Source organism: Hakea prostrata, chromosome 6, assembly GCF_041222555.1.
Source record: "Hakea prostrata isolate BN-2017 chromosome 6, UWA_Hpros_2, whole genome shotgun sequence".
Lineage (NCBI taxonomy): Eukaryota > Viridiplantae > Streptophyta > Magnoliopsida > Proteales > Proteaceae > Hakea > Hakea prostrata.
The window spans coordinates 26,103,084-26,127,237 of NC_142605.1; the positions used below are offsets into that span (position 1 = coordinate 26,103,084).

Here is a 24,154-nt window from a genome sequence, read left to right on the forward strand (position 1 = left end):
AAACAACTCTACCCTAACAAGCAACTACTTGAAAGGTGAAACTTTTCAAATTAAGGGAGATTACAATATGGTCATTTGACAGATGACCTAACATAATCTTTGATAGAATGTTAGAAGGAAATTTTATCCAATCCATTTCTATGGATGGGTGACATGTATCTTAAAATCACATCAAAGGGTTGAGGTCCAATTACAAATCACATCAAATATTTTAAATTTAATCACAATCTTTGATATTATAAGCATGCAACTTGTAAATTTGAGAGTGTGCAATATGTCACTTTAGGTACTAAAAGCATACAACCCAAGTTTAAGCCCCAGTACTGAAGTGTGCATGCATTCTGTAATTTTCTTTATTTTATTTCTTCTGAAGATTTGATTCAATCTTTTATTTCAAATAGAACTTTTCCCTTTCAACTGGTTAACTACATTGAAGCAGGGATGAAAACTGGGTTGTTGCTTATCTTCGAAAAGAAAGCTCCTGCTTCCTCAAGAGTCAAATTGAAGGAAACTTGGACAACTTGGGGAGTGAGAGCATTCCACAATGACGTCTTTCCCACCAAAAAATTGATAAAAGGCCTGAAAGAAACCCAAGGAAGATTTTAGTCAGTGCATGTCAATGCAAGTTAAAGTCATTAGAAGAATACTAATAATAGAGATCTAAAGGCATTTAAAGAAGTCATTACTTTGTTGTTGTAACCATAGAAAACCACTCCATCCCCTCATCTCCTGCAACTGTACTGATCACAAAGAACCTTGGCAAGACGAACAAGTCACCATCCTTAACCGTGGTGTCCAAGACTCGTTTACTGTTAATGTCCACAACCTGTACTCGGCCACTGCCTTTGACAACATAGATCACTTGAACTGCTGAATCAGAAGAGAATTCTGGTGAAAACATTGCATTAGCATCAAGCCATACATACATGCCACTTAACCCAACTTCTCCCAACAATGGAAATTTCTCATCTGATAGAACCACCAACTGCCCACCATTTTTAACATTGATGTCAGGTAATGCAGCTTTAATGTTACAGATCACTTCTTTTTTGTCAGCCTTGGAAGGCTGAGGCAAGTTGTTTCCTTCTTCGAGCTTGACAATTATGGTACCACTCTGGCTTTCTAGAAGCGTATTTGCTTCTGCTTCATCTAAACCCCAAGCTTTACTGACAAAATCATTAGAAAAACCAGTGAAGATACCACTTGCTCCGGCTAAAAATAAATATATGATATTGCCTGGATTGTAAGCCTTAGACGTATCGGCTAAGAAGATTATGGTCAATACCGAGTCGCCGTCATTTAACCACCACGACACAGTAGCAAGTGGTAATGGTATAACATCACCTTCTTCAATTTCCACCACCTTGTGTTCTGAAGCTTTTGGAAATATGATTCCTACTCTTCCCTTTCCTATGAGAATTACAAGCAGAGAAGAGCCTCAGTCAATTGCAATGGACCTGCCACAGGCCAAATAAAATTCTTAGGATTTAACCATATGATTTAAATGTAAACTGAACAAATTACGTTGAGTTACAAAGCCAATCTTAGAAGAACCAGTATAGTGGGATAAAGCTAGACCAAGAGGCTTTAGAACGAGCTTCCCTCCTCCAACCGGAACTTGGCTAAGTATGGGAAGTGCATCAGCTGACCAGGTATGGTAAGATCCACCTTTTGTTGCTACAAATATCTAGGGATTCTTAGGTCCGAAGTCGTTTGACTCCATGGATGCTTCTAATGCTGTGAATAAGCTCGATGCCAGGATGATAAAAAGCTTAACATCTCTCATTCTTATTACTTATTAAAGGGAAAAAGAATTCGAAAATAAAAAGATTTTGAAGGAAAGCTGCGATATTTTTTTGTAGGTTATGAGAAGAATGAGTGGGATAATTCCCAATTTATAGTTGTTTAGGGATGAGACATTTCCCATGTGCATCATTTCTTTGCTTTTTTTTGATAATGATAGTTTGTCCAAGTCCGGGAAAAGTTTAATCTAAGCCCCACTGTTGGTTAGACGGATTTTGATCAGCTATGGCCCAGAATTGAATGGCAATTATATTTGCCTTTCTTCTGTTAGGTAGCCATGTTAGTTGATATAAAGATAGAGAAAAGAAGAGTGTGATTTATCATTATAGTAGAGAAGTTTCATTAAACACTCATGTGACCATGTGGTTAGGTTCTACTATTATATATGAAGTTATTTTCTCGATAATATTTTTCTATTTTCTATGAAACAACATAAATGCACAGGAATAGTAGATTCGATCAGTTCTAGATGTGGCAGTGAGGTTGACCTTTACCAAATCTTTTATCAGCCCTAACAGTCTTTTGGTATCATGAAATATTAAAGAAGGGAGATAGGAAAGAGGGACAATCAAATCAAGTGACACAGACCAGCTATCCATGTAAAGGTTGAAGATGAAGGAAAAGTAATATAGCAACAGAGAGGAAGAAAGAGGAATTGGGTTGTCTAGTGCAATTTCTTTTAATATGCATCATTTTCATTTTGTCTTTCTCACAGACAAACTCACAAACACATCTTGTTCACAAACTACTAAACTCTCTTTTTGAGATATTCAGGGAAATCGAAATTTTATTCTAAATTCATAGAAGGGCATGCTGAGATTAAGCCTATTATAATAATGGGTTATAGAAATCCTGCCTAAATAACCTGTGAAGGCTTAAATGCAGTGAAATCCGGAGTAGAGAGATCACTGATACATAAGTCTCATTTTATTATAGCAAGTAGTGAATCCTCCATCTATCACCAAATTATGCCCTGTTATGTATCCAGCTTCATCGCTAGCAAGGAAGAGCACAGCTTGTGCAACATCTTCAGGGCTGCCATTCCTCCCACGCAGTATTCTATCTTTCTCTGTGAGGTTCTTCTTCACATCTTCCATAGAAATTTCTGAATCTTTCAAGACATACCTGTACCCATCAATAAGCATATCAGATGGAATCCCATGTGGAGAAATGCAATTCACACGAATTCCATACATCCCTAGTTCACAAGCTGCACTCTTTGCCAACCCAAGTATGGCTTCCTTAGACATTGTATAGCCATGAGAACCTAAACCAGCAATCACTGCTGCACTGCTTGATGTACATATGATGCACCCAGATTGAGCCTTGATCATGGCTCTTGCTGCTTGTTTGATACCATGAACCATTCCGTTAAGGTTGACTGCTAGTAACCCATTTAGCTTATCCATGTCTATGTTGGCTATGCTCCCATCAAGGCCTGATATGCCAGCATTGTTGAACATTATGTCTAGGTGTCCTTTCCATGTTAATGCCAACTGGACCGCAGATTCCACATCAGATTCCTTTGCCACATTGCAATGAATGTAGCGGCCACCTATCGATTCGGCGAGGGTGGTGCCTAATTCGTCGAGGATGTCGGCGATGATAACGTAAGCTCCATTAAGTGCAAATAGTTTGGCTGTAGCAGCTCCAATTCCTCTTGCACCACCTGTTATGATTGTGACTTTACCCTTCAACCTAACAATATTACAAGACATCAAGTAGTCAGTTACCAAGTTCACTTCTGCCACTCTTTCATATATATGATTAGGTCCAGAAGGAGAGGAGTTGGGAGAGAGTACAAAGGGTATATGACAAAATATAGTAAATTTCAGACATTCCCTACTTAGATTTCAACAGAAAACTAACCTCTGGAAGTGGTAGATTTGATCACTCTGATCCATTTTTCTGCTTCTAATTTCCTCAGCAGTTCACTGAAGCAGTTATATAAGGTTGACTGGTTCAGCCACCAGAACCACACTCTTTATGCTTGTTATCTACTTTGAAGCTGCAAAGAAGAAACTAAAATGCTAGTATATAGTTCTTTGTTTATTTAAACGTTAGGTGAGAACCAAACTTCTGGCATCAACAGCGTGAAGCCTACAATAGACCAAAAGGAAATTTATGATACTACCAATAAAGAGAGAACCCTAATTAATCTCAACATCTGAATTTTTTTCTTTCTCACTAGTCCAGAAATGGTTGGCCCACCACCTCAAATGGATCACGGTTTTCCAAGAAAAAGAGACATAATAAGAATGCCTGAAAGCCCTAACAGGTGAACAGCGTTGGAGCTTATAAATTTCTCCGTATAATCCTAATATAGGTGGATAGAACTTAGAACATAGGGGATTGAATTTTAATGTTACGTACGGTGAAGATGGAATGAGTGATAGGGACAGAAATTTCAATTATTTGTTTTTTTTTTTCAACCAGACACACCATAATAGAAAAAATACAAAATGAGTGGTTGAGATTTTGACCTCGATCACTCATTTGATCGTGGCCATACGCAGCTTAGTGATATGCATTTTAATGATCATAGGAGATGGGTGGAAATGAACCTGAATGAGAGATGGAGGGATTTTAAACATGAGCTAAAGGTAAATGTGTACAAGTATGGAACATATGAGGAGAGGTTAGCTCATCTGGATAAGCGTGTTCCATTAGAACAATAGAATATACTCTTTGAGACATGGAGCTAAGAGGTCAATCAGATATTGACGCTTAGAATTTAGCTTATCTTGTGACAAAACAGTAAATTATATGAGCAATAATATATTTCTAATCTAATTCTGTGTATTTGAAAATATTTTAGGCTATGTTGGCCCGCAACATGGATAATAGAAAAAATTTAAAATCATTGCATAACACAGGAAATATTTATTTTGCTGTAATTCGAGAGGAGAAGGTATATGATGTCATTTGGAAGTATAAATGTTGTTAATGGAAGTTCATGTCTTATAATATTTTATTATTTCTTAATTATTTAGCATCAGAAGCATCCAAATAAAGAACCTCTCAATCGTATGGAAATGTTCAAGATTACATGTGACCCTACAGACGAGATTGCTAATGTGATCATTGTGGGTTATAAAATCATAAATGAGGTATTACCATTTTGTAACTTCAATTAATATGTGTTTTAACTGATTTTTGTATTTCAAATGCAGGTCAAGATGAAAAGAAAAAAAACTCAACAAATTGTTTGAAGAAATGTGACGGGACCCTTTTGTGCAAAACCAAATTTTTAGAGATTATATAAGTGATGATGTGCATGATCAAGTACGAATGTGTGGAGTTGGATTAATTCAAACACAAGTACATGGGACAATAAGTCATATGCTAAAAAGAATGCACAATTACAAGCTAAGATACATACATTAGAGGTGACAACATCTGTGCAGGCTGAAGAGATAACTAGTTAAGTTGAAAAGGTATCTACACAAGACTACGCAGGATGAAAATATATTTTCGCTCATGGCTGATAGAGCGCTCCTAATGCAAGGACGACATACTTGAGGTGAGTATGGTTCTGTGGAATAGACTTAAAATCTATAGTATTCTTGACAGCAGTCCGATGCTCTTGTCCAAAGTTGGACTGATATTGGTTCACAATCACTATAGAAAAACATATGTTTGACTTTGTATAAGACTCCCACTATATAAACTTAGCATTCTGATCCTGCCCATGGATTGCTCTCAGGAGCTCTACAACATCAGACCTTCAACACTCACTGACTTAACCGTCGGGAGACAGACCGCCGGTCACAATGATCGGCTCCGTTTCTAATAGTTTCTTCTTTGATCTTACAGGTTAGAGTGAATTCAAGTCCAAATCAAACCATATCTGAGCTGTTTGGTGCAATTCGTGGTTCATAGACCCTTGGCAAAATCTGCACCAACAACTTCAATGACATTTTTCTACTGTCAATTAAATGCACTAAGATCTTAAACTGCATTTTGATTCTGGAAGTTGGCGACATAATATAAAGAAATGTTGTAGGGAAAGTGGAGCATGATCAACAGAGTAGTGTGTTAGAAGATTCTGAAATAGCAGTTAGACAAGATGGTTCCATTTATGGAGCTCTATCCCAGGACACACTTCTTCAAACAAGCAGTCAAGGGATGTTAGAGCCTAAAGTTGAGACCTCGATCAGAAGCTATCATTTCTTCATCAGATATATCTCATTAAAGCAGAACCTATCCACCACAGCATCAGGACAAAGGACTCTGAAATTTCAATCATGCAGGAAGTTTCTGATTGCCCAGTTCTTGCTCAGGATGCATAGAGTCCAGAAGAGAATTTAGAAACAGTAGACCCAAAAGGTAGACAAACTGTACCAGGTTGCTTAGAAGAAGAGTATGGTAATCAGATCTCTGTGAAAGAATACTCTGACATGCATTTATGTGAAATACTCCTCATTGTTCAGCGATAGGTCCAAAAATGACACAGCCAAAAGCAGAGATGGTTCCTAGTCTGTTCTGTCACCACATTCATCTATCAGACACCTCAAGAGCACAACCTAGTGATTTTTCACAGGATTCTGAAGTTTGCAGTTTTGTTAGCACTAAAGTTGTTCAAGTTAATAATGTTCCAATACCTGATATGGGCATATGGCCTCTGGTGAGGGTAATGGATCTCAAAATGGTCATGATATTATCCAGTCTAATGACCATGAAAGACCAGAGAATCTGTTATACTATCTTTGTTTGTGCAACTTGTTTTTGTTTTCTTTTCTGGGAACCTTCTGTTAGGGGTTTAAAGATAGAGTAGAGCATAATGATTAGTACTATTTTTGTTACCTTAACAGGGGTTTTTGTATATCAGGTCTTATTTGGTCCCAACTAAATTGGCCAAGACTCGAATTTAAACTTGAGATCTGATGTCAGTCAGTTCGATTGTGGTTTATGCTCCATCATTGTTTTGTTTCTATTAATGATGAAATATTGTATTAATTTAGCAATCTTGAAGGTTTCTTATTTGAAGGCCTTATTGCAGCTTGATTGCTGAAATTTGTCTATTGGATTAACCTGTGAAATTATGGAGTAAGATTATTGGGGTTACTTTTGTTAGTGTACTTGAGAATGAATTATATAGTAAGATTGGATGCACCAAACAGCTTTCAGATTCATATGCTATACAATTTACATACTTCTCTCATTAGATTACAACTCATTTTTTCTAGGTCCAGGGGGAGAGAGAACCTTCTTCAAGACATTCCATTAATACACCAATATAATGATTTATAAAATGTTTAAAAAAAAAAATCTATTTGTGATGGTAGGAAATTTTCGTAGCGAAAGACAAAATCCATGGGTCCCCTAGTAGCAAATTATTTGCAACTGTAACTAAAACTATACAAGATAGTGAAGTAGTTGCTACGGTATTACCGTAGCATATACGTAAGTATTTGTCACGATAACCAATTACCGTGGCTAAAGAAAATAGAGCTATTGCTCACTAATCTCCATTGCAAAACCTTTATGATGGCTTTCTAACTAACGGAAATGTGACGGAAAAGTTACCGTCGGGTCAAATTATTTGCTACGGTTTCTAGGCTTTTGCTATAGTAAATTACCGTGGCAGAAGCCCTTAATTGTTGTAGTGGTTGAACCCCAACTTAAATAGATATCAAGATATTATATAGAGCAAATTGCACTAGTCACCCGAAAATGGAAGCCTTAAAGCATTGACACCCTCATTTTATGTTTAAAAAGCACAGAGACCCCAAAATTAGATTTTTATTGGATGTATATGTCAAATTTATCACCGAAAACGATTAAATCACTGTTTATTTTCAAAATATCCCTAAAATAAACCGTATTTGAAACATTTTCAATGACAAATTGGACAAATATATTCAATATAAATTCAATTTTGGGGTCTGTGCTTTTTAAACATAAAGTGGGGGTGTCAATGGTTTAAGGCCTCCAATTTTGGGTTCCAATGCAATTTGCTCTATTATATATCATGGGGGTAATGTGATTAAGATGGAGCTACATAGGGATACAGTGAATCTACGACAATTTAAATTTTAACTCGGTGTTTTTGATTGAGCAACAAATTGTTTTTTTTTGTGGGTGTGATTAAGGAGATTATACCTCATGTTTGTATAGTCCTTTATGTATCTTTTCCGTTACTTTAATATTAATGACCTTCTATGAAAAATACAATATAACTCGATTTGATCGAGTTTTATAGAATTTGAATTACCTAAGTTTTTCTAAAACAAAATTAATTAGAGAAAAGCTGATTTTCCAACTGTACCTAGAAACAAGAAAGGGTAAGACAAAGAAATTTGGTTTCTCTCCATCATGCAGAAATAAAAAGTGTGAAAGGGTGATACAAAATCAGTATTTTTTATTTTTTTTTATAAGAAAAAGAACTTTATTAAAATTAGAAACACTTACAGCCATAAGATTGAGTACCATTACCTATTCCTAGCAGTTCGGAATCAGATAAAGCTATCTTTTCAAACCAAAATTGGAGCACTGGGGATGGAAAATTGTCAAAGATTACATGTTTGGTTGTCTTAGCAACCTTCATTAATATAGCTATATGGTGCATGTAGAGGCCAAGTCCCAAAATTTGGTTTTCGTAACAGGTTTGGTAACTCTTGAGAGTTGGTCCATATCTCCTGTATCCCAAAACCTTGTGTTGCTACCCTCTCAATCCCTTGTTGTATTCCAAAAAGGAGTTAGTGAAGTAAAAACATGCCCAAACCGATATCTAGGTTATTGATTTCTATAGAATGGGTGGGTTTCTTTTTAATGGAAATTGACCAATAACAACTTTGCTTTAAAAACTATATAATTTTCGCTTTTGTTGTAGGATGCTAAATTGTTTATTTTTGTTCATTTTCTTACACACCATAAACCATTAGTCAACCTGAATCTAAACCGTTAGTTAGCCCGAATCCAAACCGCACCAAATCGAAACCGTTATTTTGGTAATGGGTCGTGTTTGGGCTAAGTGTTTTTCAGCCTAAACCACCACAAACCGCACTGTTGACACCCCTAAGTTAGATCACTTGGTTAGTTTTGATCTAATTGGTAAACCGTCATTCAACAGCCGCTAGAAGAAAACCTTAATTTTTGGGTGTATTGGTAATTCTCAATAAAATTTCCACCACTCAGAATAAAGGTTCTCGGAAAAAGAGAAGCGCCGTTTGATTATCTCAGAAAAGGCTTTTTTTACCGTGAATTCTCCATTTGGAGAAAGCAACGAGGACCATGAATCGTCACGATCCGACAGGGTTATTAGTGTTGAAATAATAGGGATAATGTTAGGATGAGTTAGAAATATCTCCCTGTTGATGCTTTGGGTATTGTTGAGGACTTCTGCCACCGTAGCTTGACGTGGCCATATGGAGAAATCTTGTGTTAATGTTTGATCTAGCCCTTGTGTCGGTAGCCATGGGTCAAACCATAAAGAGGGTTGTGATACAAAATTAGTATATTTTCAAAAAGTATGATTTCTCTCCATCCAAATTGTTGTAGGTTTACTTAATTATTAGTTCAAGCATGGTCTATCCACAATTATTGATGTACATCATCGAAGGCAGCGTGGGACAAGAGAGGATCTGGATCCCAAGATAAAAAGAAAATAAAATCATTATTTTAGGAATTTGCTTGGGTTTTGTGCATTAAATACACAGTACGGCACAATAAATGGTCAAAATCGAAATAAGGTCGAGAATTCGATTTCAAGTTTTCAACTGTATGGTTGGCAAATATTTTGGATACTTGTGCGTGATAAACGAGCCGTCGAGCTTTAATATCTGTCTCAACCCAATACTGCGCGTGAGCCATACGTGTTCTATTTTGCTATTGCACATGTAAACTTCGATGTTCGATCATTTAAAACCCTTGACTTTTAGACAAGGAAAAATCAGATAAAATGGATCTGTGTCTGATACTTTGATGCCTTGGCTTGAACATCAACCTCTTCACCTACAAATATGGGTTAAACGCCCATTTGAGAGCTCACAACATTAGTTCAGACTCCGTTCTAGACATACCCACCAACCCTTTCTTGAAAACCTGCAAGAGTTTGATCAACTAGCAGTTGAAACCAAAAGCAACCATGGAGTTAGAATTGGGACCAAAGGAAGCCCAAACCGCTTTTGAAGGAGAAGCTGGATCTTACTATACCTGGTTAAGTACTCAGTTCCCCATTCTTACCCAGGCCAAGCTTGGTGCCGGGAAGCTTGTTCTGAACCCTCTTGGTCTAGCGTTGCCCCACTACGCTGATTCTTCAAAAATTGGCTATGTAATTCAAGGTTAATTAACTGCTTATAATCTTCAAATTAAGATTGTTCTATTTGTTATCCTTCATTGATGTATATATCTAACTAGATTTTTTTTTGTACTGTCGGAAATATAGGAAAGGGAAGAGTTGGGATTGTATTGCCAAATGCTTCGGAAGAGAAGGTGGTGGAGATTGTCAAAGGAGATACTATACCTGTACCACTTGGTTCCATCTCTTGGTGGTTCAATGATGCTGAGACTGATCAACTTATTGTTGTATTCTTAGGGGATACTTCTAAGGCTCACAGTCCAGGTGATTTCACATATTTTTTTCTGGCAGGAGCTATGAGTATATTTAAGGGTTTCTCTACAGATTTTGTCAGTAGAGCTTGTGATTTGAATGAAAAGGAAGCAAATAAGATTGTGGGTAGTCAACCTGGTGTTCTGCTTATCAAGCTTGAGGAAGGAAAAGATGACATGCCTCAACCCAGTAAGTCTCACAGGAAAGAGATCATCTTTAACATAGACACTGCAACACCGGACGAAAACATTGAGAACGGCGGGCGAGAGATCGTTCTATGTAGCGCAAAATTTCCTTTCTTGAAGGAAGTTGGTCTGGGTGCCAAACATCTAAGTGTTAATGGCAATGCAATTTCTGCACCAGAATACTCTCCAGATTCATCTGTTCAAGTTTGCTATGTTATCAAAGGCAGTGGGCATGTACAGGTTGTTGGTATTAATGGTAAACGTGTTCTGGACAAAATGGTCAAGGCTGGCGACTTGTTTGTGGTGCCAAGGTTTTTTGTGGTCTCTAAGATTGCAGGACATGAAGGGATGGAGTGTTTTTCTGTGATTACAGCAACAGAGTAAGGACTTTTAACTTCTGTTCTTTGTGTTTCTTTGGATTTATGATAGAGACATTTGTTGAAATATTACTCGTTTGTTTTTCTTTTCTCAGGCCTGTTTTTAGTTACTTGGCTGGGAAGACATCTGTGTGGAAAGCTTTATCTCCAAAAGTTCTTCAAGCTTCTCTGAATCTGACTCCAAACGAAGTTGAAGTATTCACTTCAAAGATGAGCGAGAAAACCAATTTAATTCCTGCACCAAAGTCGTAGATCTTCTATGAGAGAGAGAGGCTCATTTTCTAATTGAGAATAATAAATCTAATGCGGAGCTGGGTTGTGCTTCCGTGCAGATCTTCCACCACACATAAAATGAGGGACAAGTATTAGTTTGTCAACTTGTGTTTATTATTCCTTATACGTTCATGTATTGAATAATTTGCAGAAGAGTTATGGAAAGTTGGCAAATATTGTTGCTTAGATTTAGATGGATTATCTATATGGGTAATGGATAATCGAAATTTATCTTTGAATTCGTTTTCATATTTGTTTAAGACTGTTAGTTTCGAATTCGAATATTTGCTAAATAGATTGGATAATATTTTATTCATTTAAAATAAAAAATATATTTTTTAATAAATTTAATTAACAAATATGATTTTGAATTTGAGGAAAGTTTCTACCCCTTTCTCTTTCATGCATTTTAAAATTTTTCGATACAATCACTTTTCACATCATTGCATGACTTTAATTTTAAAAAATTGATATTTTTGGATAATCTCGAGTGACTTCACACATGCATCAATGACTTTGTCTTTTGTATTTTAAAAAGTTTTAAAAAATAATTTTTCAACATAACCACTACTCCACTAGCAACTTTTAAAAGGTTTTAAAAAATAATTTTTCAATATTTCCACTACTCCAATAGCGACTTTATCAGGCATACTGATTAAGGAGACTTTTGGGATGTAGACTTGCACTTTCAAGCTCTTTAGCTCTTTTTGGCTTGGGAAGAATCGAAACGGGTTTGTTAAAAAAATTGAAACGGTAAAATCTCATGTTTCAGTACTTACCGTCAACCAGAGGCAGCTAACAAACAATAGCAATAACCTTATGGCGCCGGTAAGAACGTGGCTCTGCATCTTCGAGTACCTATATTGATGATTTCTCATCAAATTCTTATTGTTCTTCTGTTTCATTGGGCTCGTGTTTCTTATAGTGCTAGTAATAACGTGGCTTTGTTTGTCTTGAATTCCTCTTAAATGGCCGACAATGGTTTGGCTGTGCTTGATGGATGCTCTCAAATCCAATGATCTTCCTCTATTAGATCCTCTTTGAATACATTGGTTGTGCTTGATGGGTCAATCTTCAAACCGGACGATCTTCACTACTTCATTGAAACTCAGGTTCTTTAAGATCATAGTCACCGGAACTTATAAAATGGCAACCAATAATTGGTAATTTTGTGGATCAAATAATAACCGGATATCTGATAGGTTCTTGGATTCAAATTCGGATACCTTTAAAATTATTCGTCGAATATCCGATCGAATTTTTTTATAGGATTCGAATTCAGATAGTGGTGTGTTCGAGTCAATTCCAATCCGGTTACAAGTCTATTTAGATCTATAAATTATTTATGACATTACTTTTCTAAAGCAACTGACACGATGTGATATGTCAACAGACTAAGAAATAACTATCATTACATAATGTGATATGTTTATGGACTAAGAAATAATTATTATTATGTACGAAAGAAGATTAGGATAGAAATCACTAAATAATGCTTAGAACAATATTACAAACTATCAACCAAAATGCAAACGTTACAAACTTTCACCTAAAACTCTAATGCAAAAATATAGATAAATAAGTCACTCATTGCACACCTTAAAAAAGAAAAACAAAATCATTTGGTTCATTAAAAATTCTCTGGGTTTGGGCAGGGTGTTCGTCCATGCGTCCTGCGTTAGGGTGTCTGTTCGTACATCCACCTCTTGGAGAATCGAGTACCATGAACAAGACATCCAATTGCTAGACACTTGGACGGACACACTTCTCGAATGCAGTTGATCTGAATTCGTGGCTCATCCTTCAAAATATATTGATACAATCCAATCTTCAAAATTGAGTAAAAGAATTTAGATCACACATAACAACACTAGAGAAGATTTTTGAGCTCACTTGGTTTACACATTGCAAACCTTGTCTAGGAATAGAAGGTAATTTGACTACGACACTAATGTTTTCAGCTAGGCTCTAGGCTCTCACAACATAGAAAGTCAGATATTATCAAAAATAGAGAGAGGGAGAGTCAGATAAACTTGCCACTTTCGATTGGATTTGTCGTTTAAATGTAGTGTCAAAGGAGAAAGAGAAACCTTCATTATCTTTCTAATCTAAGTTTAAATATAGTTTCACGAAATGGTTCTTGCGTGCTGCCATCAGTTCTATAACCCTTTGTACAGTCAGTAAATTTTTATCAAAAAAAAAAAAAAAGTATTAGTTAGTAAAGTTGACCAGTACTCAAGTGGAACTCTGATCACAACAAGGTGTTGTTTTTGTAACAATCAAAATCAATTCATATTCAAGATCAGGAAATTCAGAACAAATGGTTGATTTACGTGGAAAATGTTAGAATATTAATTAAAAATTTAAAAAAAGAAAAAAGAAAAAGAAAACTGTTGTCGGATTCTGGCAACGTGTGTCGGCACGTCCGAAGTCCGGTGGTGACCCATAATATATCGATTTCTTCATTTTTTTTGAGATCTATGTAGTGGTGGTTTTGGTTTTTCAAGATCATTTCTAGAAAAAAAAATTATTGACAAAAAACGTATGGTTTCGATGAAAATTCAAGAGAAAAAATTCACAAATTGCAAAGGTTTGATTCTAGAACTCAAAATTCATCATTCAACATTCCTATGGGTCTTTAATATATTCTATGTAGGCTTTGATATCATATGTAAGAATTGGAGATGATGATGAACATACCTTGTTTATGATCCATTGGAGATGAAGCGCAGCAGAATCTCTTTATCTTTAGTCTCCCACTTGAAACAAACTTGAACTTGAAATTGATTCTATGATCAACTTGATGTTAGATCTTCTCCTCTAGACTTCTCCCTATTCACTGGCTTGATGGAATAACTTTTCTGAACTTAGCAGAAAGTAATGTGATAATTATTAGGGTTTAGAAGATGGACCTATCATCCTTTATATGGGCAAACTTGTTAGATCGTCCATCAAGATCTAACGATCCCTATTAGCCCACACTAGCCAGTCCATAAAAGAGTTTTAGTAATTATATATTACCCATATCAGACCAATAAAGAATCCAAATCAAAATGTAACACAATCAATGAAGCCCATCTTATATATGTGGAATATTTTTTGATATATTTGTATGTTCTTTCTAATGATGTACTTATAAGTTTCATATTAATGTGTTAATAAAGTAAGAGAGTATCACAGCTATATGTTATGAATTATGCCCAAAGGTGTTTTCAGGATGATATATGTGTGATCTTTTTAGTGATGTACCTATAAGTTACATATTAATGTGCTAATAAAGTAAGAGAGTATCACAGTTGTATGTTATGAATTCTGCCCAAAGGTGTTTTCAGGATGATATATGTGTGTTATTTCTAGTGATGTACCTATAAGTTAAATATTAATGTGCTAACAAAGTGAGAAAGTATCACAGTTGTATGTCATGAATTCTGCCAAAAAGTGTTTTCAGGATGATATATGTGTGTTATTCCTAGTGATGTACTTATAAGTTACACATTAATGTGCTAACATAGTGAGGAAATATTACAACTGTATATCATGAATTGTATCAAAAGGTGTTTTCATTATAATATATGTGTGCTCTTTCTAATAATGTACTTGTAAGAATGTGCTAATAAAGTATGCATTGTTTGATGCTAGTCACATTTTATGTCAACAATAATAATATGATTATTATTGAGATTCTTATAAAGTTAAACTTTAAGAAATTGTAGAGTCTGTATTAATTACTATGAAAATAGTAGATGATTAACATTCTTAGTTATTGAGAAATTGATGGATATGACTAATAAGAGTATAAAAGACAAAAGTTGATTTACACTACAGATGTGAAAAGTAATAATGTCTACTTACTGTCCATTAAGAGGTTCATCAAGGAACACTTGAAGAGTTGTTTACTCATTGAATGCACTGTTTTGAAATTGTTGAGTGCAGTAACATAAAGATATTGAGTTTCATCTAGTGTTGAAATAAGTATATTTTTGTAAGATGAGTTCTTTATCATAAGGTGTGATGGTTTTGGAGGAGTTATGAATTATTTCATTAGGATGATTGTTTTTCAAGATAAAACTCAAGACTTCTAATGTTTCTCTTCATTACCCCTGCTATTATTCATCAAAGCCCTTAGGATCCTCCCCTGAGGTTGGAATTATAAAGACCAATTACTTTTTCCAAGAAGAAACTTTGTTCTTATGAACATCAATACTCATAAAAATACTCATGTTAAAGATAAAGAGTTCGATCAAACTAACAATTTGGGACTTATGAAAGCTTCCTTATAAAAGGGAGATGAGCGTTATTTTTTCTGTAAGTAGAAGTTGCATCGAGTATAAGATTTGGTTAGCCAAATGCGAGAATAAAAGTAATGATTATTTGGTTTTTATTTGAAAATTCGATTTTCTTTTGTCTCATTCGGTTCTAGTGACTAAATAGTGGTTATTATTCAGCCACTTTATGTATAAATTATTATTTATCATATTTATTGATGATCACTCCTAATATAGTTTTTTATACTCAATTAAGGAAGAGTCTGAATCTCTTGAGATTTTTTTGTTTTTAAGATTGAAATTGAGAAACAGTAAGAAAAAGTTATAAAAATTGTTAGATATGATCGGGGAGGAGAGTATTATGGCTAATATGAGGATGTTGGATAGCTTAAGGGTCCATTCGCCAAATACTTGGAGGATTTGAATATAGTTGGTTAGTTTACTATACTTGACAGTCCCAAGCAAAATGGTGTAACTAAAATGCTTAATCATACCCTTATGGATAATAGTTAGGACTGATGAGTATGGTAGAAAAACTATTTTATCTGAATTTTTTATAAGGTAAAGCCTTGATAACAACCTTTTATATCTTTAATCATGTCCCTTTCCAAATATGTTCCTTTGATTCCCTTTCTATTGTAGATTATTCATAAATTTAACTTGAATCATCTTAGTATTTGAGTTGTTCTGCAAAGTTAAGGTTATATAATATAGTATTGCAAAAGTTGGACATAAAGATATTCATTGTTAATTTGTTTCTTACTTAGATCTTGTTTTACCATCTTTGTCGAGACACTAGAATTGTAGATTCTTAGTTAGTTTTATGGAGTTTTATATAGCCAAGAAAGATAGTTTATTCTCATACTACTTGATTTAATTTTAGTGAACATAATTATAACATTGACATTATGATTGACCCAGTTACTAAAAAGTTGTCTTTAATCTTTAATTAGATTTATAATTGGGTGCAATGAAAAATATGATATAGTTGATGAGACATAATGATGTTTGGAAAACTTGTTAAGTTGCCCAAAATCTATAAACCCATTGGTTGTAAGTGGGTGTATAAGAACAATAAAAAAACTGAAGAAAGATTGCAAGGTTTAAAGCCATACTTGCAGTTAAAAAATTTACTTAGGAAAAGGAAATTGACTAGTGAGATTTTCTCACCTGTCCCTTCTAAGTATTCTTTTAGAGTTATACCAGATGGATATGAAGACTACTTTTATTTATTTATTTATTTATTGGAAACTTTAATAAGGAAGCCTATATCATTTTGCCTGAGGGTTTTGTAGTTGATGATCTTAATCATCTTGGTGTAGACTCAAGAAGACTATTTGTGGTTTTGAGTAAGCGTCCAAACTGTGGTACTTAAAGTTTGATAATGTTGTGATTTCATTCGATTTTGTTGAGAACCTTGTAGATCAATATATATATATATATATATATATATATATATATATGAGAATTATGAAATAAAAAACATTGATAAGACATCTTTGTTCTAGGCATTGAAAACCATATGGATTGTTTATGCTATTTATTGGAAACAATCATGCTATTTATTGGATCTTTCTCAAAGGGCATATATAATTTATATTTAAAGAAATTCAGTATGCTATATTGCAGACTTGAGAATGTTTTAATTCTCAATGGAAATACACTGAGCTTATAATAATTGCCATATAAAAGATACTGAAACAGAACAATTGAAGAAAATATCTTATTTCAAGGTACTTTAAAAAGACAAATGATTATATGCTAATCTACAAGTATGTTCCAAACTTAGAGCATTAGGGTATATAGATTTTGACTTTGCTAATTGTTAGCATAATAAAAAGTCCACTTTAGGTTGTTTTCCTTGATGACAAGAGGGATAGTATCGTGAAAGATACAAAATAAAGAATAAGTACTTATTCCATTATGTAGGTAGACTTTGCTACATGTTATGGGGCAATTACTTAAATTGTTTGACTAAATAATCTCATCAGATAAATGACAGTTTTATTTTAATATCGTGGATAGGCCAATTAGTTATATTGTGATCACAATTTTGTTGTGTTGTTTATTAACAAGAAGAAATGAGTGATCACAGGATCTAAGCATATGATGGTCAAATATTTGATCACAATTTTGTTGTATTGTTTATTAACAAGAAGAAATAAGTGATCACATGATCTAAGCATATGATGGTCAAATATTTGATCACTAAGGAAAAAGCTAAATAAGGTGACACCATAATAGAACATATTTGTACAAATGATATGTTATAGATCCCTTAACTAAGGGTCTCTACCCAGACGTCTTTGATAGACATGTGGTAACTATGGGCTTAAGAGCATCCTTAGATGCGGTTGTTTAGTGGGAGTTTGTATATTTTGCTCTATTGTGTAATAATGTATTTTATCTGTACTTGTTTCTTGATATTATATATGCACTGATAATTTGTTGTTTAAATTCAACAATGTTCTTTAGTGACACATGGGTGTTCAACATTATTATCATGTTGCATATTATGTAAGTCTTAATGTATGTGTTAACCTTAAGCAAATGTAAAGGCTAATGCATTTATGTATTAGCCTTGAAGTGTGTCATATAATACATAAAGTTAAACTTAAGTTATAAAGATGACATACAGGTTCGTGGGAATCATAATGTACATAATTTCATGACATTGAGTCACAGGTTCGTGGGAACCATAATGAACATAATTTTGTGACATTAAATCACAGGTTCGTAGGAACCATAATGTACATAATTTCCTAACATTGAGTCATAGGTGCATGGGAACCATAATGTACATAATTTCGTAACACTAAATCACAGGTTCGTGGGAACCATAATGTACATAATTTCGTGGCATTGAATTACAGGTTAGTGGGAACCATAAAATATATTTTTTCGTGACATTGAGTCATATAAAGTGAGAGATTTGAATCAACAAAGGAATGATCCTCAAAGTATCATTAGTTGCCACATTACCATATTGCATCCATTTCAGTAGAGTTAAATGACCATGGATAGTCTTGTGTCGCTTAAAAGTGCAATCATTGCCATGATTCGGTATTTAAGACTCTATGTGAAGGGATTGAGTTTTAGGATTATCATCAGACCAATATAAGTTGTGCACATAAATGTCAAAATATTTTTAACATGTTTATTCTTTTTTTTTTTTAATTTTTTTTTTAACTAAAGAGATGTTTTGTTTTACTCGATTGTATCACAATCAATATAGCCAAAGTAAGAAAATGTTAGATTATTAATAAAAATATTCCACATAAAATGAGCTTCATTGATTGTGTTACATTTTGATTTAGATTCCTTATTGGTCTGATATGGATAATATATAGTTACTAAAATTCTTTTATGGATTGACTAATGTAGGCTAATAGGGACCGTTAGATCTTGATGGATGATTTAACAAGTTTGCCTATATAAAGGATGCTAGGTCACTCCTCTAAACCCTAATAATTACCATATTATTCTTTGCTAAGTTCAGAGAGGTTATTCCATCAACCCAGTGAATATGAAATTAAGTTAATTATAGAGTCAACTTCAAGTTTAAGTTCGTTCCAAGTGGGAGACTAAAAATAAAGAGATTTCGATGCGCTTTGTTTCCAATGGATCCTAAACAATGTATGCTTATCATCATCTTTTATTGTTATTGTAGAAAAGAGTTTTTAATCGATCTATTCGATCTTGGATAGAAACTCCATCTACAGATTGAATTAAGTCTTGTATTATTTGAGTTTGTAAACTTGTAACCATGTAATTATAAGTAAATGTAACCCAAAAAATAATAATAATAATTATAAGTAAATCTGACCACAAAAATTTTGAACATAAAATACTTTCATACTCTCTACACAAGTACTTTTGAATTCCTTTTGAATCCCTTTTGAATCTCAAATTCTATATCGAATGGGATAACTCAAAGATGCTTCAGAAAGACTAGTTTCTTATGTGTCACGAAGAACATGTAGTTATATGAAGTTCGAGAGATGTTAATCAACACTTCCAATCTCTTTTTTTTTTTTCTTTTCCGGGTAACACCTGTATGAAACTCACCACCAAATTAATGTAAGTTAGGCTAACAACGATAAAATGAGAGCAATTATCTTAGGGTGTCCATGAAATTTTCCCTAAAAAATAACATTGCTTTGACTACTTATGAAAGAATCTAGCATCTTTGAATCATGGGCCAAAGGGGCCCTGGCCATCAGAAAATGAAGAATTCTCTAATTCGGATCATCAACGGACAACCCACTAATATAGAACCATATTGCCAAGGTAATCAGGTTACTTTTAACTTCTCCTCGACTGATTTGGTGAAAGACCAAGCAACTATGAGCAAGTGACATCTGACATCTTCTAAAGGCTCAAATATGAGCAAGCCAGCCCAGAAAGTAACACATGCAACTCAGATCCAACAATGGCAATTTCAAGCTCTGCACTTGAGAAATACCAAAAAAAAACCAAAAAAAAAAAAACTGTACAATTATGTTAGCATCTAATGCACTCTTAGCTTTCCTGAGGATCACTTTTACTGTTTGTAGTTACAAGACCTCTCCTCAGAGTCAGACTCAATGTCAAACCTGGTACTTTCGACTTCAGTCATTTTAGCTTCCTCGGTGTGACCAGCCACTCTTAGGAAATCTTTTAACCCATCCAAGATGTAAGGTTCAGTAAGCTTCCAGAACCAGACAGAGTTGCTTCCCAAGAAACCAATCCAAAACACTTTCCCCTTCCTCTTGACCTTGCAGTCCAATGATTTTGTTTTCAATGTCTTGACAATTCTCTCAACATCTTCTTCATTACCTCCCTTTATTTTCAACAAAATGTCACCTGAAGATGTTCTGAGGCCTCCATACATGTACCAATATGCAAGAACACGGGGAGACAGCCACCGATGAATGAGCTTCGGAATCACGGGCCGGCCTTTGGGCCAAAATTGGTCTGCGTAAAAGCCAAAGTAAGTGTGTGAAATTGTAGAAAATCGATTTGGTATGTCATCACTCTCATCATCTGGCCTAGCATGAAAATGTACCCACTCATGATAGAGGTCAAAGACATGTCTTTTCAGAACACAATGTACATCAGAGTTTTCATTGAAATAAAATAGGAGCGCATGATTCCTACGTTCTTCATCTGATTCCATCTGCAAACCACCTAAAAGCAAGCCAACCAAGATCTCCCTTTGTTCTTTACTTAGTTTCAGACTCGTGGGCTTCTTAACTACCTTTCTGTTTAAGCTCAGAATATACTCGAGTTTTTCCATTAGTGGAGATTCAATGTCATATTTCTTCTGGCACATCAAGTCATAAATCCCTTCCGCCTTCACATAGTCTCCTGAAGAGAGATACCCAGCCAAAATTGCATTGCATGATCGAGCATTGACACCAATCATCCCGTCATTGAGCATTCGGTTGAAGATCTCCTCAGCCTTGTCAATATTAGCAATTTTAACCAATGAATCCAAATATATATTGTAAATAGTACGATTGGGTTGGCATTTCTCAAGGCACTCCGTAAATGTTGACTCCACTTTGACATGTAAGCTCAAATCCAAGTACATAGCCATCAGATCAATAAAAGATGGCACAAGGACCTTTAGACCACTATTTTGGAACTCACTCATCAAAATTTCTGCAACTTCTACTTCCTGGGCTTTGCACATGACCTCTATGATCTTATGATATGCCACATCATTGATAGATCCCACATGCTCTTGAAATCCTCTGAATATCTCCAATGATTTCATAGGTTCCCCAACCTTTGAATAGACTTCCATTCGATAAATGAAAGCTTGAGAAGGGAGTCTGTGGACAGAATTCAGCAGTTTAAGCCAAGTTCGTTCTGCTTCTTCTGTGTCCCCTTCTTTGGAGCAAGCCCTTAAGATGGACACCAGAACATCCGCTCCCTCTTTGATTCCTGCCTGTTGCATCTCCTTCCTCAGTTCAATAATCTTTTCTCTATTGATAGTGTCTTGATAACTGTGGAGCCATATCAGACCAGCATAAATGTCCTTGTGTATTTCAAGTCCAGATGTTACCAAATTATGATAAACGAACTCTGCCTGCTTTAAATAATATTTGGAGGCACTTCCAGGTTTATTAGTGAGAGCTTTGAATAGAGAATTGTGTAAACTTAGGCGCGGCTGGTAACCTCCAAGTTGAATCATGCGATTGTAAATGCTACATGCTTCCTCCAGGGAACCTTGAACAGGCGCACCAAGATACGCAACAGTCAGGATATGAAAGGTAGATTCACTGGGCACTTTACCCTGATTAATTATGTCATCAAATATCTCACGACATTTTGAAAATTTTCGCTCTTTGCCCATGAAATCTGCCAGTTTAGTAGCAAGTGCAAAATCAAATCGAAACCAATGCTGCTGGGTCATCCATTTGTACACCTGAGATTAGACCCACATGAGGAAAAAAGCTATAAAGCTGTTCTTTTACAAGAATAAGCTAATTCAAGGCACAAAATGTATGACACTAGAGAGAAGATGCATCACGAGTCTGTGTATTCTAAAAGGTAAATAAAACCTCAGATTTTGTTCAATTAGCCATAGTCTATTTAAAAAATAAATAAAAAAGGAAACTGGTTAAGAATATTTAAAACCTTTCTAACATCTTTTGCAAATAGGTGGACCTTATGCTTCTTCTGGGAACTGAGAGAAACAGAATGAACGTTAGAGTAGCACATTGTCTTCTTTGTCTGTCAAGATCATATAGAAAAGCACACACAAGTATTCTATGTGAAAGGAGGAGACTGAATTGAAGCCCTGGTTGAAGAAGGAATAAATGAAACACAAAGTGTCTCCAACTGATCCGTTGATAGTACATTTCACGATTATGTGCAAATCTGAGAAATGCAGTGTCCTGATGAGCCAGATTTCTCCATACTAATAATGATCTTCAAAGCGTTGGTTTGGAGCTTTTTATTGTTGGATGAATAACTAAATTCTAACAAAGGAAAAAGAATAAAGGGGGGGGGGGGGGGATCCAAGGAAAACAAAGGGAAAAGCCCAGCCAAAGTGAAGCGAACAACAAAGGCTTAACAAGGGCCACCTAGACAGTTGTAAACTATAAAATCGGCAACAACAAGAAATAGGAACCCAGAAACCTAGGCAAAGTGCAGAGCACTAGTTTTTTTCATTGTTTTTTTTCTTCTTCTTACAAAAGGAATCACAATCAGCTTGGTAAAATTTCAATCTATGGCTTAAAATTCAAACCCAAATTCCATCAAGATGATGTGTTGGTCAGAATAAAAAACTACCATGCAGGGAATGCATCTATGCCTTCAGAAAGTTGTCATCCATTTATTTACTTTTTGGGCAATGGCTGAAATGTTCTGAAGGTGTCCCCATTCATAGTGCTCCTGACTGAACATACCTACACATCCAAGCATCATGTGCTTGCTATGCATTTTGACCAATAATGAGCATACCCAATGCATAAAGCTCTCATCACTACAGGGTGTGGGAAACTTACATTATGAACCTCCAATTAGTTGGAGGATAGGGCTTAGTTGTCACTGTTTGTTTTCTTAGTAACAGATAGATACATTAGTATCCAAGCTAGAAATTGGTTCCAGTCCCAATTATTACCAAAATGTAGTTTCTAAGCTGAAAGAATCGTTACACTTCTTAGTTCTGGCAGATGCTTCATCCGTTTTCTTTAAACCCAAAGCGAAAAAAAAAAAAAAACTACAGGATGATTAACCGTTCAGCTCAGTAATAAAAATAAGAATCCTACAAGCAATCATTCACAGGTGAAGACAGAACCCAGCTTACCTTGAAACTAGCCTCATACTCACGAATCCTCATACAATGAACAACAACATAAGTTGCATCTTCCTGAGTCATCCACTTCCGCTGCGCATTAAGTACCCGAAACAGAGTTGCCGGTTTATGTGAGGGTAATTCCTTACATAACCACGCCAACTTCGATCTCCTCCAATGTTCCGGGAACTCCTCCAGGTCTTTCACTTCAATGGAAGGCGACTTCAGATGCTTCAAATCATTGGCTGCCGACCCAGAATCGAAATCAAAGACCTCTTTCTCACTCTCACCATCAAAATCCCTATTCTCCTCCACTCTAACCCTCTCATCCTCTGCCGATAACTGCTGTATCGATGCAGTAGAAGCAGGAGAAGCTAAAGTGGGCAAAACGATCGATAAGCTGTGGTTGCGCTTACGGGTAAGGCGGAAAGGTGAGATGGTTAGCGGAGAGACTTCGCAGTAAAGATTTCGGAGACAAGGTGAGAAAGCAAGGGAGCGAATAACCCTAATGGAAGAGGAGAAGGATGTGCACATGGAAGGAGAAAGAGGGGTGGAGTTAGGGTTAGAATTGAAGAAGAAGGAAGAGGTGGTGACGCTGGTGAGAACAGAGGAAGTTAGCTCCATAGAAGCATTTGGCCACTAACATTAGATTTTACCGTTTCCTTCTCCCTCTGCTAAGCCCTTATCCAAGAGGTTCTGAGGTTGGCGGCAAATTGGGTTTGACGGTTTAACCCGCTATATCCGGCTATTTTTTGGGGTGTGTCCATAAAACCCAAACCCGTCCAGAATCTGGCCTGACCTTTTAACCCAACTGACAGGGTTGGGTACTAATATAAGTATATAGCCATTCCTGACAGGGCGGGTAGGGTTGGGCAAGTCACCCCGGCATCCTCGTGCTAATTTAGTTA

General features: G+C 35.5%; 3 protein-coding genes and 1 pseudogene across 3 annotated transcripts; 1 reads left to right on the forward strand and 3 right to left on the reverse strand.

Moving 5' to 3' along the window:
- Positions 1 to 425: 425 nt before the first annotated feature.
- Positions 426 to 1,822, reverse strand: LOC149012936 (glutelin type-D 1-like; annotated as a pseudogene).
- An 872-nt stretch (positions 1,823 to 2,694) lies between these two features.
- On the reverse strand, positions 2,695 to 3,521 carry ATA1 (TAPETUM 1). Its single transcript, XM_089157894.1, has one exon. It carries the CDS (start codon positions 3,519 to 3,521, stop codon positions 2,709 to 2,711), a length of 813 nt encoding a protein of 270 aa, XP_089014020.1. The 3' UTR covers positions 2,695 to 2,708.
- A 6,062-nt stretch (positions 3,522 to 9,583) lies between these two features.
- Positions 9,584 to 11,432, forward strand: LOC149012938 (11S globulin seed storage protein 2-like). Its single transcript, XM_089158821.1, has 3 exons — positions 9,584 to 10,088; positions 10,193 to 10,922; positions 11,015 to 11,432. The coding sequence occupies exons 1-3, from the start codon at positions 9,893 to 9,895 to the stop codon at positions 11,169 to 11,171; spliced, it is 1,083 nt and encodes a 360-aa protein (XP_089014947.1). The 5' UTR covers positions 9,584 to 9,892; the 3' UTR covers positions 11,172 to 11,432.
- An 8,085-nt stretch (positions 11,433 to 19,517) lies between these two features.
- LOC149012939 (pentatricopeptide repeat-containing protein At2g15820, chloroplastic-like) lies at positions 19,518 to 23,941 on the reverse strand. Its single transcript, XM_089159819.1, is given in 3 exon segments — positions 19,518 to 20,008; positions 20,010 to 21,872; positions 23,259 to 23,941. Coding segments are annotated over 3 exon segments (2,505 nt in total). The 5' UTR covers positions 23,871 to 23,941; the 3' UTR covers positions 19,518 to 19,978.
- Positions 23,942 to 24,154: the final 213 nt, after the last annotated feature.

Coding starts and splice junctions, on each gene's coding strand:
- LOC149012938 (XM_089158821.1), top strand. CDS start 9,893: ATGGAGTTAGAATTGGGACCAAAGGAAGCCCAAACCGCTTTTGAAGGA. Junction 10,089..10,192: donor AATTGGCTATGTAATTCAAG/GTTAATTAACTG, acceptor TCGGAAATATAG/GAAAGGGAAGAGTTGGGATT. Junction 10,923..11,014: donor TCTGTGATTACAGCAACAGA/GTAAGGACTTTT, acceptor TTCTTTTCTCAG/GCCTGTTTTTAGTTACTTGG.
- ATA1 (XM_089157894.1), bottom strand. CDS start 3,521: ATGTCTTGTAATATTGTTAGGTTGAAGGGTAAAGTCACAATCATAACA.